Here is a 13,868-nt window from a genome sequence, read left to right as displayed (position 1 = left end):
AACGAGGAATCGTTTATTTAATTTACTTCACGCTTTTCACGAGGAATAATTTTCGATATCAGTTGATCAAATATTTCAACCTTGTCATTTGTTCTTTGATATTAATAGAAAGCCCATCGAGTGTAAAGCTGTGGCGGTATCCGTAATGTCGTTCTACAAAATAGCGAAACTTGTCTGAATGTCTGAATAATGTGTATGTGTGTGCGCGATAAATCATCCGTCTGCATCTGTGTGCTCTCGCGATTAGCACGTGAATTTCCTTGCATATACATAAAGTCAAGCATCATGCAGGTAACAATAATGTTTTTCAATGTGCAGCGGGTGGCGTGTGGTACATGGAGAGGGAGAGATGTCACTGTTATAAGACGTACAGCGTGTCCATTCGGATCATACACTTCCAGCCCGACCATCCGTGGATCACCTGCCGCTGTTGAATTCTCGGACAACAACCCCGTCGTCGAAATCTAGGCATACGTAGCCAGAAGGTACTTTAGTTGAGCTTCTTGTTTGCTTAGTTTCCGTTTTTGTGAAAAATGGCATCAACGAAGGCAACATTCATCACAATCCTGCTGGCCATGACGACAATCAGTGTAATAGCCGCTCGAGATATACGTAAGTAATACGACAAGTATAAGACCTAATAATTTATTATTTTTACCTTTAATGGGCATACAATATTTTTATCTTCAACACGCGTTATCTGAAATATAAAAAAAAAAAATTGTTACTAAAAAAAAGCAATTTAATTTAAAGCGACAATTATTTTTATTAATTTTCACGTTACATTAACGCGCTTGACCTTACGGTCAAGAACGTATTACATATTTATTATTTAATTTCTAAATGCATTAATGTAATATGATTTTTTATTTATGGAAAAGTATATGCATTTTTTTTAAATCACTACATTTTTTATGCAGACATTTATATTTTATTAAATTTAATTTATTAAAAAACGCGCACAAAGATTCTAATTTAAAAAAGTTGTTTCTGAACATGCTTGCAGCCGAGTTCTTGCACATTTGCGACACGCAGGAACTACAATATGAAAAATGCGTCGGTGAGAGCATAGAGTATCTGAAGCCGTACCTTAAGACAGGTGTACCGGAATACAATATTCCGGCGTTGGAACCTCTTAAATTGAAAAAACTTACGTTTGTTCCGACGAGCAGTATACGAGTAGATGCATCCGAAATCGACGTCTTCGGTGCCAGCAATTTTGACATTAAGAAAGTAAAGTAAGTATTTAAAATAATATAATAAATCTATTTCTCATAAAATAGTTTGCAGAAATTAATTTTAGAAGAATCTTATATCGCGATGTTTTCGCAAAATAACAGCGTTTGTAGAATTAAACATTTTTTTTTTTTTTTACAAAAGCAGAGATAACGTTCCTTTTTATCATTATTGAATTGTAGAAATTAAGGCAAGGGTTAAATTTGAATTGTTACATAATTTTAAGTTCTTCTATCAGCGGATATTTTGATCAGTAAGCTTGATTTAATTTGCTAAACAAAATATGTAATTTGTACTCCTCATTTCTTGAGCGAACGGTCTACATTTCTATTAATAGAATAATGCAAGTGATATAATTAGACTTCAAATGCTGAAATTTTACAAAACGCTTCCGATGCGCGTTTGTGTTTTTACTTTTAAGCACCGAATGAGAGAGAATCTCCATGATTATGCGATAATGACATCATTTTGCATAAAATTTTAGACTATAAACCACTCGTAATATTAAATTGATACACTTATGTTTCTCTTTTTGTTTGATGACCAATCTGGCTAGATTGCATAAAATTACAAAGAGCCAATTGTGTGCACATGATGTTTTTGCTGTCATTGACTTATGATATACGCTGTCTGGCAAAATTTTTATCGAAGACACAAATGTATAGCATATACATTTATACATAATCACATAACTTAATTTATTAATAATAATTCTTTTAGCTGAAATTAAAAAATACTTAATTAAAAATCCATTCAAAGAAATATTAATTCAATATCTTTTCTTTTCAAATATATTTTATTTACGTACGAGATACAGGACTTTATAATTTCATTTCGATGTCTTAAAGTACGGAGAATAATGATACGAATTAATTGATGAAAGGGAAACGAAAACGCGCGTAATTGTATTTAAGGAAAAAGTGCGCAATTTATAATGTGCAATTGAGGAACGGAGACTGTTGGTATTCCGCGCATAGGTGGCCGTGACACGAACGCTCGTAGTGCGTTCACAATGCATTGACAATGATCATGCCCGTTCGTCGAAGATTACAAGAAAGGGAGGAAGGAGATAAATAATCTGTAAGAACCACAAAACTGAACGGAAACAGTAATCGCAGACAGCATTTCATGTTACTTCGTAGCGTGCAAAATTAAAGAAAAAAAAAAAAAAAAAAAAAAAAGGGAGGAAAAAAAAGAAATCTGAAACAATATGTCGAGCGGTGAGAAAGAAATAAGAATAGAGAGAGACAAAACTTACAATAGAGTTATAATGATGTAAACAATAAAAAAGGATCGACGTTGTGCATTGAAATAGTCAGTTATCATTAATGATTTCCCACGTATGGGAACTGCGAATGAGAGATTAACTAATCTAATGACAATCTATCCATCAAAATATCCGTTCATGGAATGCAACACGCTCGCGTTGACGCTTTGCCGCGCATTGCGTCATGCGATTTTTCGATAACGCGAGGAATTTGCAGAATTATAATTTTCCAGCAATTAAAAGCGTAATCTGTTGTGACTTTGTAATAATCGCAAACGTTTCTAATTAGAATCTTATATATGTAAGGATTTACGATTGTATCGTTACACACTGTGCGTCACTCTCGCGATTTCCTGCATACGTAAAATTTTAATTAAAAAACGCAAGCGTAATTGCTTGGAAATTATACCATTATAAGTCGTTGGCGTTATGAAAATTATCACATAATGTAACGTATGACGTTACGACAAATCGTCGGCGCAATAGTTTGATGAAATCCATGCAATTACTATTATTTTTACTTGCTTGCTTTTTTTTTCTTTTCCAAATTTATTGTAAACACGTCTCGGCCACGTATACATATAAGGAGAATGCCTAATTGCGTACCGCTCGACCGTCGAGGAAATACGGGAGTCATGACGTTAAAGTCGCGCAAGGTCGTGAGATTGCGAGGCCGCACGATCTTTTTTTTTTTGTGCCTCACCTCTGCATAATTTAACTTTAAATAATAAGCTCTTTTTATCGTCTAGACTCGATTTCAACACTATGATGTTCCTGGTGGATGTTGGCTTGCCGCACATTCAAGTTGAGGGAAAATACGGGCTCGACGGCAAAATACTCTTACTTCCAATCCGCGGATCCGGCCCGATACACGGAAACTTTACGAATTGCATAGGTATGTCCATATAAATTCACAATTCTGCTTGTTCTTTTTTTAAACCTCTTGTTCGCGTGCGAGTAGCGATTGAATTATTATTTTACAAAGTTGAAATAAATTCCTGGCGTTAAACCGAGATAAGACTTTGAATATAAAATGGTAATTTTTTTTAGGCGCATGCAGAATACAGGTTGCAAAGTACATTGATGAGAATGGAGAAGAGAAGATGAGCATTACGGACTTCAAGTTGAAAGTTTCAGTGGGCGGCGGTACGATAAGGCTAGACAACCTGTTTAACGGCGAGAAGGCCCTCGGGGATGTTATCAACATGGCTATCAACAGTAATTTCGATCTCTTTATGAAGGAGTTTCTGCCGCTCGTGGAAAGAGCTTTGTCCGACGCGTTTCAGCATATCGCTGGCAATATCGTTAAACAATTTACGTTCGCCCAACTCTTTCCCGGCGCATAGATTTACCATGAACAACCCAAATGATCGGGCGGGCGGGCTGGAAGCACACAAATAAAATTAAAATAAAAAAAAAAATCTATTTCTAAAATAATGGCACTGCAATAAATTAGGAAAATATATTGTTACCTTCTGCCACGAGATTTTTTCTTTTTTAAGAACAAGTACGCTCAATTGAGATTTGCATTGCTTAATTTATTAAGACAGTTATTGAAAATTTTATTAACGTAAACTATGATTAATAATAGATGATAAAGAATTGAATTCAATATCAACGGAGAAAGGAGATAAAAAAATTTTAATCAAGATTGTGGAACGATCTTAGTGTTATTTAGAAATTTATCTTTCGTTGATTGTGGTGGGATATTATTTTAAATACAAGTAAAAAGAATTTTTTTGATTGATATAAATTAAAACATATTTTTACAAATACATTAATAGAATACGGCAGCACAAATTTACTATTTTACCTTTAATAGTTTAATTATTGACTCGACGCGATTAAAGGCTTTAAATGAATGTCGATGCAAAGATGTCGTTTATCTGCGACTAATGTAATATAATATTTTACACGGAAAAACATATATGGCGTTTGCTGAGGCGAGGGGCGAGAGGCGAGGGACGAGGCGGTTGGCGTACGTGAATTTCCTCTTCCCGGCCACCTATGATGAAGGTGGTGGGGTAGGGTGCGTTCCCCCTCACCCACAGTCATCGATGACCGACGCTCCGCGACACATCCACGCTGAGACTACGTACGCTAATTACCGTCGCCGAAGCAAATGCCATATCTGTTTTTCGGTGCACGAAGCAAACTCGGCGGAAAACAGTACATTCATGTATTCACGTACAATTAACAGTCTCATAATGTTAACGAACGTATGTCGATATTAATAAGTTCAGTGCGTTACGAATCATCGAATAAAAATTTTAACCGCAACGTCTGTTAAATAATTTTAGCTTTCTTGACTCGTAATTAATTATTCGAATTAGTTTTTAATTATGTCGAGAGTAATATCGCAGTGATAATGTTAGTTAATCCATTCTACGAATTGCATTGTGATACATTTAATTCGTATAGTTCTATCTAAAAATTCTGCTCTGGTGCTAAGTGAGAGCAAACGTTAGCTATCGATGCTACTGTATGATTTTTTTATAGAAATATAAATTATTACGAAACAGAATAACATTAGGATTATTAGATTAATTATGGGGCTGGCTCGAACAGAAGTTTTATTACGGCGACGATCTGTGAGCCTGAAAGTGCAATCACAAAATCACGAGCGAACGCTTTAGTATTTTTATGTTTGGAAGCAGACAACTTGACCTAACCCAAGTGCACTGAAGCGTGAACGGATTAACTCGGCGCCGAGCACGGTGAGTCCGACAACTCGGTGCGAGAAGGACAGCGTTATGTTTACGAGCGGGCCTATTGCCGTCTCACTTTTTTACGCGGTCGTCCTCCTTCTATCTAAGGACTGAAATCTCTAACATCCAGTCTATTTGCGGAGCTTCGAGCGTGAGGATGTGTCGTGGACCGCTCTGCAATTTCGCGTAGTTTCGACCGCGAATATGATAGTCTCGCGTACAAGTAAGTGTCCACGTCGTCGACTCGGGTACGGACGAACATTTTCAGTGCTCTAATATTCTTTCGTTCGGAAGCAGACAACTTGACCTAGTCCGAGTGCACTGAAGCGTGAACAGATTAACTCGGCGCCGAGCTCGGTGATTCCGAGAATTCGGTGCGAGAAGGACAGACGTTCTGTGGACGAGCGGCCCTATTGCCGTCTCACTTTTTTACGCTGTCGCCCTCTTTCTATCTAAGGGTAGAAATCTCAAACAGTCAGTCTATTTGCGGAGCTTCGAGCGTGAGGACGTGTCGTGGACCGCTCTGCAATTTCGCGTAGTTTCGACCGCGAATATCATAGTCTCGCGTACAAGTAAGGGTCCACGTCGTTGATACGGGTACGGACGAACATTTTCAGTGCTCGTACATCGTTCCATTTGTCGTTCTGTGCTACATTTCGTGCCTTAAAAAAGTGATTCGGAACGACAAGGGTTACGCGGCGCGCGCGCATGCGCCACGGGGCGTCCGGCGTGAATGTATTGCACATCCGGCAGCACCACTCGCCATCTACTACGACGACGTTCATCGAGCTCGGGCGACCGCCATCTTAGAGTAAGATATCTGCACCTCGCCTGTCTTCTCCGTCGCGGCCGCGGTTCTCATCCCGTTTACTGCAAGTGATCTGTTAAGGACTTGAGGAGGATTAAGTGCGCAGAGGACGTTTTATTCGCGGCCAGTCTCGTTCGCCACGTGGTGCGTATTCTTGGCAGTGTGCGGGAGGACGGCTCGTCGCGGCCGCGGTTCTCATCCCGTTTACGGGCAAGTGACATTCGAAGGACTTGAGGACTTGAGGACGATAAGTGCGCGGAGGACGTTTTATTCGCGGCCGGTCTCGTTCGCTACGTGGTGCGTATTCTTCGCATCGTTCGTTCCGTCGATGAGAACCGATCGGAGGATCAAAAGGGACCTCGCTTCAGCCAGCCAATTTCTTGTGTCGGGCTCATGGATTATACAAGAATGCGTGGACTATTTCGCAAGTGTTCAGTGCGGGGGAGGACGGCTTATCGCGGCCGTGGCTCTCACCCCGTTTACGGTCAAGTGACCTTCGAAAGACTTGAGGACTTGAGGACGATAAGTGCGCGACGTTTTATTCGCGGCCGGTCTCGTTCGCTACGTGGCGCGTGTTCTTGGCATCGTTCGTTTCGCCGCTGAGAACCGATCGGAGGATCAAAAGGGACCTCGTTTCCGCCAGTTTCTTGTGCCGGGTTCGCGAATTATACGGGAGTGCGTTGACTATTTCGCGAGTTACTTGTGCGCGGAAGGATGGCTCGTCACGTCCCACCTGAGAGGATGAGCAGGCCTAGGAGGCATCCTGCATCGGCGGAGCATCTCTTAAGTAAGAATAAATTTCTTAAATAAAATCTGTATTAAATATAAATTTTGTACCTTTCTTTTCATGAATTTTAATAATTAATATTTGTCTACATTAATATTTCTCTTTATGTTACAGTCAACGGCTGCATTCTACAACTCCGCTGATGCTCATGCAGATCGGTGAGTTGTATTATTTTTTCTTTCATAATTTGCAATCTGATCTCTTGAACCTGATTATCGGTTCAAATAACACGTCGTCGACTAATTATTCAATTAAATTAACGTCCGCGAATTGGGATCTTCTAAAAAATAGCACGCAAAGCGTGCGATGGTTCTAATAATTATAAATTATTACACGAATATTAAACAGTATTAATCTAATAATCTAATAAATTAACTCAATAAATTGTAACAATTTTATTACGTCAGAGCGAATAATTAAATTATTTTAAAGAAATAAATTTCTCAAACACATAAAATTTAATATATGTACGTACATTAATTTTAAATCAGAATTAATATTTTTATTTAATAATTTTATTTTTACTTTTGCCCCGTACTTTTTTCTTTGATACGCCACTCGTCTTCCCAAGCTAGTTACCCTGATAAATAGATCAGGCATGATCGATATTGACAGAAGAACAGAACTGTAACTTGTAGTCTGTCATTTAGCGCATTTTACAATATGAATTTCTGGTTAACCTTGCCGGATCCAGTATTACGCTTTTACCTCTTAATTCTCAGACTAGAATTTATTTAGATGTCCAACATAAAACACGTTTCTTTTAAGTATACCTATTTGCCGTATTTTTGTATCTTAATTTGAGATATACGTATAAGTATAGAGCTCATGGTGTTAAAGTGGTGACTGCGTAATAACAGAATCGCAAGGATAACCAGAAATATAAATTGTAAAACGCACTAAATGACAATCTACAAGTAGCAGAGCTGTTTTTTTCTTTCGATAATGTTGCATACTGATAAAGAAGGCTATGCTATCTATACATTAATTGCACATTATTGCAAGACCTGAATTAATCTCGAGTTCTCAACACCCAACTCATAATGCCTCAATTTATTTAAGGTTGACAGATAATATCTTAACGTCCGTTAAGACTTATAATTATAGGTGATTTGTTGTCACGCACCACTAGATTAGAGTAAAAAATTTTTTTTTTCCTTTTTCTTTCTTTCTTTTTTCTTTTTTTTCTTTTTTTCTTTTTCTATTTTTTTCTTTTTCTTTTTTTTTTTTTTTTTTACTGAGACAGGAAATAATTACATAAATGCATATTTGATTATTTATAGCAGATTTTTTTTTAATATTATAAAATGCGCTTTAACGTATTCAATATTTAATAACTTTATGTACATTATCCTAAAGTAATTTAGTTTCTATTTGAAATTTAGTATAAATTTTCAAATACTTTTTAATGTGTTAAAATATATTTCGTTGTTAATGGCATAAGTAAAAATAATAAAAAATTAAATCAAATAACTTAGATTAGATAAGCAAGAGGCGACATATAGTGCGTACGTTATTTATCATATATGTAAATTGTAAAAAATATAACTATAAAAAGACATAATACGTAACAAAAAAATCTGTCACAATTCCCGGTTTAGCTATTTAAACTTTTTCTAATAATTTTGCAACAAATTGCGGTTTAAACATGTTTAACATAATACCCAAAGTATTTATAACTAAATTTAACATATTTTAAGTTTTGATTGGAGTGTTCTTTAAATCACAAAATTAATAAAATAATTGTGTGAGAGCAGATGTCAAAAACTGATAATTTATATTCGATCAGGGAATAATTCTTCAAACGTAAAGTGTTTGACTATATTGTTAGAAAGCGAGAGAATCCGTTTGACGACTGCTTCTTCAATTGCTGGTTTAAATGCACTGATAACTTCCTGTTGATTATTGCCTATGAAATTGCCAATAACTTGATTCAGTCGATTTAATTCCGCATTGTTTAGTCCGTATTCAGCGTTGTATCCTTTGATGTCAAGATTTATCTTCATCTTTGCCATGTACACGTATTTCTTGCCGTTTTTCGTCGTGACTTTCATATCCATATTTACCTTCGCGTCGACGTTTTCTGTAAAAGTTAAAATTGCAAAATTCACAAACGGTGCGATTGCAATTTTTACGTTCCATTTTCCTTGTTGCTTAGATATTTTTAATTGGTTATTCTGCTAATTATTTTACGTACCTGTAGTAATGTAAACCGGTCCCTGTTGAGAGATGGGAACTAATAATCGTATGTCGAAATCATACGTAGCGTTCATTTGAATTTTTCTGAATAAGAGATCGACGTCGAAGTGGAGTTTATCGATATCTGCATGAAGGAATTTTATAGTAAAATCACAAAGTCCCGAAACCTTCGCATCTTTGATAGATATTTTTGAATTTGGATTATCGGAAATGATTAATCTGCCGAGAACGAACGGGTTGCTCGGCTGAACACCCAATTCCGGGATCCCTTCGCAGATTTTATCTTTTATATTGTCGATGTTTTCCAAGATGCATTGATCAAGCTTTGGATCTCTCCTACTGCATACGTGAATATATGAAGCTATAAGAAATAAAAACCTGTTAGATTCTTTTTTTTTAATTCTACTTTTAGATAAAAGTATTTAGGTATAAATGAATGAATAATGAAGGTGCAAGTGAATAAATAAATAAAATAATAAAAATTCGAGAAAATAAAATTTTCTTTTTTTAAACAGCTCGTAATTTTCATTTTGCATATTGTTATATATTTTGAAAGATGTATCACACAATTTTTAATTCGAGTATCGAGGTGAGAGAATATAAATTTTTATTTCTATCATTATTAATGAACTAATAATTTAATTTAAAAATATTAAATCAATTTATACAAAAATTTCGTACATTCTGTCAGAGTATTATTTCTTATAGATTTATTTAATATTTTCGTCGCGCACGTTGGAATTACTTTCGCGTTAAAATGTCTTGCACTTTTGAACATATCCAAACACGAATCTGTTACAAGTGACTGCACAGCAAATCAAGTATACGAAATATGTTGTCGCGTTAGAGAAATTCTTTGCAAGACGTTCTCTTCTAGATATATGTGCCGTATCGTAAAACGTGAGAGGAAATACTCAACAAGAAAATCTTGTCGAAGTTAATATTGGTTACACCAGTTACTTTAATTAAGTGCTCGAAGACTGGGCACGGCTTCTTTTCGTAAGGATTTTTTTTTTTAAATATGCATTCACGTTATTACTATATCTAACACACGTTCACGATCTGGCGAATGCCAGGCATGCAGCTCGCGTTTGCCGCGTTGCTCCATTTCATTATATCTTATAATTAATATTCTCGCAATATTCGTGATAGAAAAAAAAAGTCAACCTCTTCACATAACGGAATAAGTACTTTACAAAATGAAAAACGTCTCTGTTACAATTACGATTCGAGATTTACTGCTAATTGCAGACTATCGTATTTTTTTATAAATGAAAAAATTTTGATTCTATTTCATAACACGCACACAAACACACACGCGCGCATAAAAATATTCAAATATATTCATGCTTATTTTATTTTAATTCTTTTTTACTCACGTATTTCGGCTGACACGTAATTCGATGCTATAAGCCCAAAGGCAAGTAATGTACGAAACATTTTCAAAATTTTTCTTTACTTATCACTCCGTTAAACTACGCGCTGTGGAACGACCCGAGCACCTATGAGAGCGATTGAGTATCAAGACTATTTCATGTTGCAATGAAGTTTATATATATACGTACCTTCGTCAACCCAGTGGTTTCTAGCCAGTCTCTTTTTCACTATGACTCACTTGAAATCTACGACCATATTAGTATTCGGACTTAAGTCGACCAGAGTTTAATGACAAAAAATGTATAAAAAAACAAGACAATTGTTTTTTATTATTTTGTGGAGTAAAAAATTGATTAATAATTTGTACGAGTAAATACAAGTTATGTAAAGTTAGATTTATTGTATGCACACAATGTACCGGTGTTACAAGAATTTTAAAAGTAAATTTATTATTAAAAAATAATATATAAACGAATATACGTAAAACTATATATATTAATTTTTTTTTAAATGATTATAACAAATATTTCTAACGTCGGAATAATTTTTGCATGTAATTGTATAATATCTCTAAATATACACTTTATATTAAAATCTTATATAGTATATAATATGCTTACGTCACAAAGAAAATAATTTTATTAAAAACAAGTTTTTTTTTATTGCTTGTAATTATAATCGATATGCTATAACTTAAAAATTTCCATAATTAATACTCATTTAACTTTTAAATTTACTACACAACGATATACAGGATAAATAAATATACTACGTAACGATAAATGAAGAACAACGTATAAATTAAGAATATTTTTACTGTATTTTTTTAATTCAATTATAATTAAATATATATTTATTAGTATATTTAATATATGATATAACAAAAGTTAGTATCTGTTAAATAATTAGCTTGATAATATCATTAGCTGATCGATACAATTTACATAATTTTTACATTAAGAGATAATAAAAATTTACAATATTAAGTTAAGAAAATGATAATTAGGTGACATTATTTTTAAGAACTAAGTCGTTCATTGCTCTTTAAGTTATATCGGTGAATTTTAACCTATTGCTGTTTAACATACAAATTGGTGACATTGACATTTCGTAAAAAGCAGATGTCTCAAGGATATTCCGTGTCAACAAATTTAAAAAGAATTCTATTTTATATTGCGACATTATAGATAGACGGTACAATACGTAAAAAAGGTGCTAAAAATATTTAGTTAATATTAACACGTCATTTATAAAAGATTTCACCAATAAATCTTGTTAGATGCATTTTTAAAGTCTCACTTTCGTATCGTTGGTAAAAATCGTTACTTGGAATACTATTTTCTTTTAATTGTAAAAGAATTTGTAATGTGAAGTAGCTTTTAGAAAAGTATTTTAATTACAAGGAACAAGGAAGTATTACGTAAGTTACTAATGACATGGCTTTATCGTCAGACGTGACATTGATCTCGTGAAAATTACTTTAAAAAAGAAAAACAAAAGAAAAAAGAAGCATAAAAATAATTGTCAAGTATTTGTTCTTGTACAAAAAAAATTTTGATCCAAAAAAAAATAATGATCTTAGGTTAGATTTTCTTAGATCTTTCTGAACAATTTATAATCGATCGGGAAAAAGTTCATCGTAAGTAAAATGTTTAACTATGTTATTCGAAAGTAAAAATATTTGCTTAATAAAATGCTCTTCCATAAATGGTTTTAACGTGTCTATGAGTTCTTGTGTATTCTGGCCAATAAAATTATTAACAATTACGAGAAGTTGATCGGCTCGGTCTTCATTTATTTTGTAATGAACGCTTTTGTCGTTCACGTCAATATTTAACTTCATCTTCGACATGTATACGTGCTTTTTGCCATTTTTTGTTGCAGTGGCAAAGTCCACGGTTGCTCTTGCTAATACGTCATCTACAAAAATATAAAAATTACTTACTATTTTAAACAAAATTATACAAGATGTATTTCTTTATTTAAAATTAATTTTTTCAACATTTATTTGAGTAAAAGCACTTTTTTTACGTACCTAAATAAAGGTTTAATAATCCTTTGTGTTCAATTGGCACCAGTAAACGTATATTGAAATCATAATCAATGTCGAATATAACATGATTCATCTTAAGTTCAATATCGTAATGTAATTTAATAGGATCTCCACGCAAATAAGTTACATTGAAGTTACATAAACCACTTGTATTTACTCTTTTTAGATATACTTTCATGCTAGGCGTATCGATAAAGTTTATGTCTTTGAAAGTCATTGGATTAATTGACGGAACATCTAATTCGGGTATTCCATCGCAAATTTTAGATCTCAAATTTTCGACACTGTTCAGAATGCACTGTTCGATTTTCGGATTTCGACGACCGCATACTTGAATATAATCAGCTACAATAAATTTTAATAATTTTTTTAACAAGACAATTCTCTATTAAATATTTAGTAACACAATATAATAATGAAAATAAATAGGTTTTTCAGTTACTTACGCACTTCCGCTGTAGCATATGCAATTACGATTGCAAAGACAAAACTCGTAACAAACATTTTCGAAATAAAATAAAAAAAAAATGTTTGCTTCTCTCAAAACTGTATTTTAAAAGAACAACGTTGCATGAATTCTTATTTTAACAATTGGCTTTTAAGTTTGCATCAAAACTGATCCACGAATTGAACTCAGGCTTATATAAAGTGAGACGAAGGTTCAGAATATAATAGATTACAGAATTGCATAAGTTATTAATGACATGTCTTTATTGTCAGACTTGACATTGATCTCATGAAAAATTTCCTTAAAAAAAAAGAACATAAAAATAAGTGGCAAGTACTCTTCTTCTACAAAAAAAATTTTGATTTAAAAGAATTATGATCTTATATATTCTTTAAGACCTTTTTAAATAATTTATATTTCATTGGGAAAAAAATGCATCACAAGTAAAATGTTTTTAATTGTGTTATTCGAAATTAAAAACACTTTTTTAATCAATTGTTCATTCACAATTAATTTAAATCTATCTACGAGTTTTTTTTTTTTCTTGTTCTAACTAATAAAATTATGAAAAATTACAAGAAGTTAATTAACTTGGTTTTTATTTATTTGGTGCTAAAGCTTGTCGTCTGCTTACGTCAATATCTAGTTTCACGTTCGACAGGTATACATATTTTTTGCCATTTTTTGTTACAGAAGCGAAGTCCGATTTAAGAGTAACATTTATTTTATGTATATTAAATAACACAATGGAATAATGAAAATAAATAAGTTTCTCAGTTACTTACGCACTTCTGCTTTTAGCATATAAAATTACAATTGCAAAGACAAAAAGAATAGCAATTATTTTCGAAATAAAAAAATATCTTCTCTTTAAATTTTCGAACACTAATACTTTGAAAGCACGACGTCTGAAAACTAATCCACGAATGGAACTCAAGCTTATATATATATAAAGTACCTACGATTTAGAACATAACAAATTATA

General features: G+C 33.6%; 4 protein-coding genes across 4 annotated transcripts in view; 2 read left to right on the top strand and 2 right to left on the bottom strand.

Annotated features, from left to right (window-relative positions):
* The first annotated feature begins 368 nt into the window (after nt 1–368).
* On the top strand, nt 369–4,783 carry LOC139111508 (protein takeout-like). Its single transcript, XM_070671842.1, has 4 exons — nt 369–612; nt 1,007–1,238; nt 3,253–3,398; nt 3,554–4,783. Exons 1-4 carry the CDS (start codon nt 534–536, stop codon nt 3,847–3,849), a joined length of 753 nt encoding a protein of 250 aa, XP_070527943.1. The 5' UTR covers nt 369–533; the 3' UTR covers nt 3,850–4,783.
* Nucleotides 4,784–6,586: 1,803 nt separating this feature from the next.
* LOC139111504 (protein takeout) overlaps nt 6,587–13,868 on the top strand; it is a 54,279-nt gene continuing 46,997 nt past the window's right edge. The window contains exons 1-2 of the mRNA XM_070671837.1: nt 6,587–6,806; nt 6,921–6,964. The gene's annotated coding sequence lies outside the window, so the exon portion shown is untranslated. The remainder of the gene's footprint in view (nt 6,807–6,920; nt 6,965–13,868) is intronic.
* Nucleotides 8,075–10,573, bottom strand: LOC139111512 (protein takeout-like). Its single transcript, XM_070671848.1, has 3 exons — nt 10,385–10,573; nt 9,004–9,366; nt 8,075–8,889 (listed from the first exon to the last, which is right to left on the bottom strand). Exons 1-3 carry the CDS (start codon nt 10,443–10,445, stop codon nt 8,582–8,584), a joined length of 732 nt encoding a protein of 243 aa, XP_070527949.1. The 5' UTR covers nt 10,446–10,573; the 3' UTR covers nt 8,075–8,581.
* LOC139111514 (uncharacterized) lies at nt 10,757–13,848 on the bottom strand. Its single transcript, XM_070671851.1, has 4 exons — nt 13,669–13,848; nt 12,882–13,183; nt 12,418–12,780; nt 10,757–12,302 (listed from the first exon to the last, which is right to left on the bottom strand). The coding sequence occupies exons 2-4, from the start codon at nt 12,937–12,939 to the stop codon at nt 11,995–11,997; spliced, it is 729 nt and encodes a 242-aa protein (XP_070527952.1). The 5' UTR covers nt 12,940–13,183; nt 13,669–13,848; the 3' UTR covers nt 10,757–11,994.

The sequence above is a fragment of the Cardiocondyla obscurior genome, linkage group LG24 (assembly GCF_019399895.1).
Source record: "Cardiocondyla obscurior isolate alpha-2009 linkage group LG24, Cobs3.1, whole genome shotgun sequence".
NCBI classification, from domain to species: Eukaryota; Metazoa; Arthropoda; class Insecta; order Hymenoptera; family Formicidae; genus Cardiocondyla; species Cardiocondyla obscurior.
The sequence above is the reverse complement of the archived record's forward strand: the minus strand, read 5'-3'. Positions and strand labels throughout refer to the sequence as shown.

What these genes read in the sequence shown, in the direction of transcription:
- LOC139111512 (XM_070671848.1), bottom strand. Translation starts at nt 10,445, where the DNA reads ATGTTTCGTACATTACTTGCCTTTGGGCTTATAGCATCGAATTACGTG. An exon ending in TTACGTGTCAGCCGAAATAC is followed by an intron (nt 9,367 to 10,384) that starts GTGAGTAAAAAA and finishes TATTTCTTATAG; the next exon opens with CTTCATATATTCACGTATGC. An exon ending in ACCGGTTTACATTACTACAG is followed by an intron (nt 8,890 to 9,003) that starts GTACGTAAAATA and finishes TAACTTTTACAG; the next exon opens with AAAACGTCGACGCGAAGGTA.
- LOC139111508 (XM_070671842.1), top strand. Translation starts at nt 534, where the DNA reads ATGGCATCAACGAAGGCAACATTCATCACAATCCTGCTGGCCATGACG. An exon ending in AATAGCCGCTCGAGATATAC is followed by an intron (nt 613 to 1,006) that starts GTAAGTAATACG and finishes ACATGCTTGCAG; the next exon opens with CCGAGTTCTTGCACATTTGC. An exon ending in AAACTTTACGAATTGCATAG is followed by an intron (nt 3,399 to 3,553) that starts GTATGTCCATAT and finishes AATTTTTTTTAG; the next exon opens with GCGCATGCAGAATACAGGTT.
- LOC139111514 (XM_070671851.1), bottom strand. Translation starts at nt 12,939, where the DNA reads ATGTTTGTTACGAGTTTTGTCTTTGCAATCGTAATTGCATATGCTACA. An exon ending in ATATGCTACAGCGGAAGTGC is followed by an intron (nt 12,781 to 12,881) that starts GTAAGTAACTGA and finishes AATTTATTGTAG; the next exon opens with CTGATTATATTCAAGTATGC. An exon ending in ATTATTAAACCTTTATTTAG is followed by an intron (nt 12,303 to 12,417) that starts GTACGTAAAAAA and finishes ATATTTTTGTAG; the next exon opens with ATGACGTATTAGCAAGAGCA.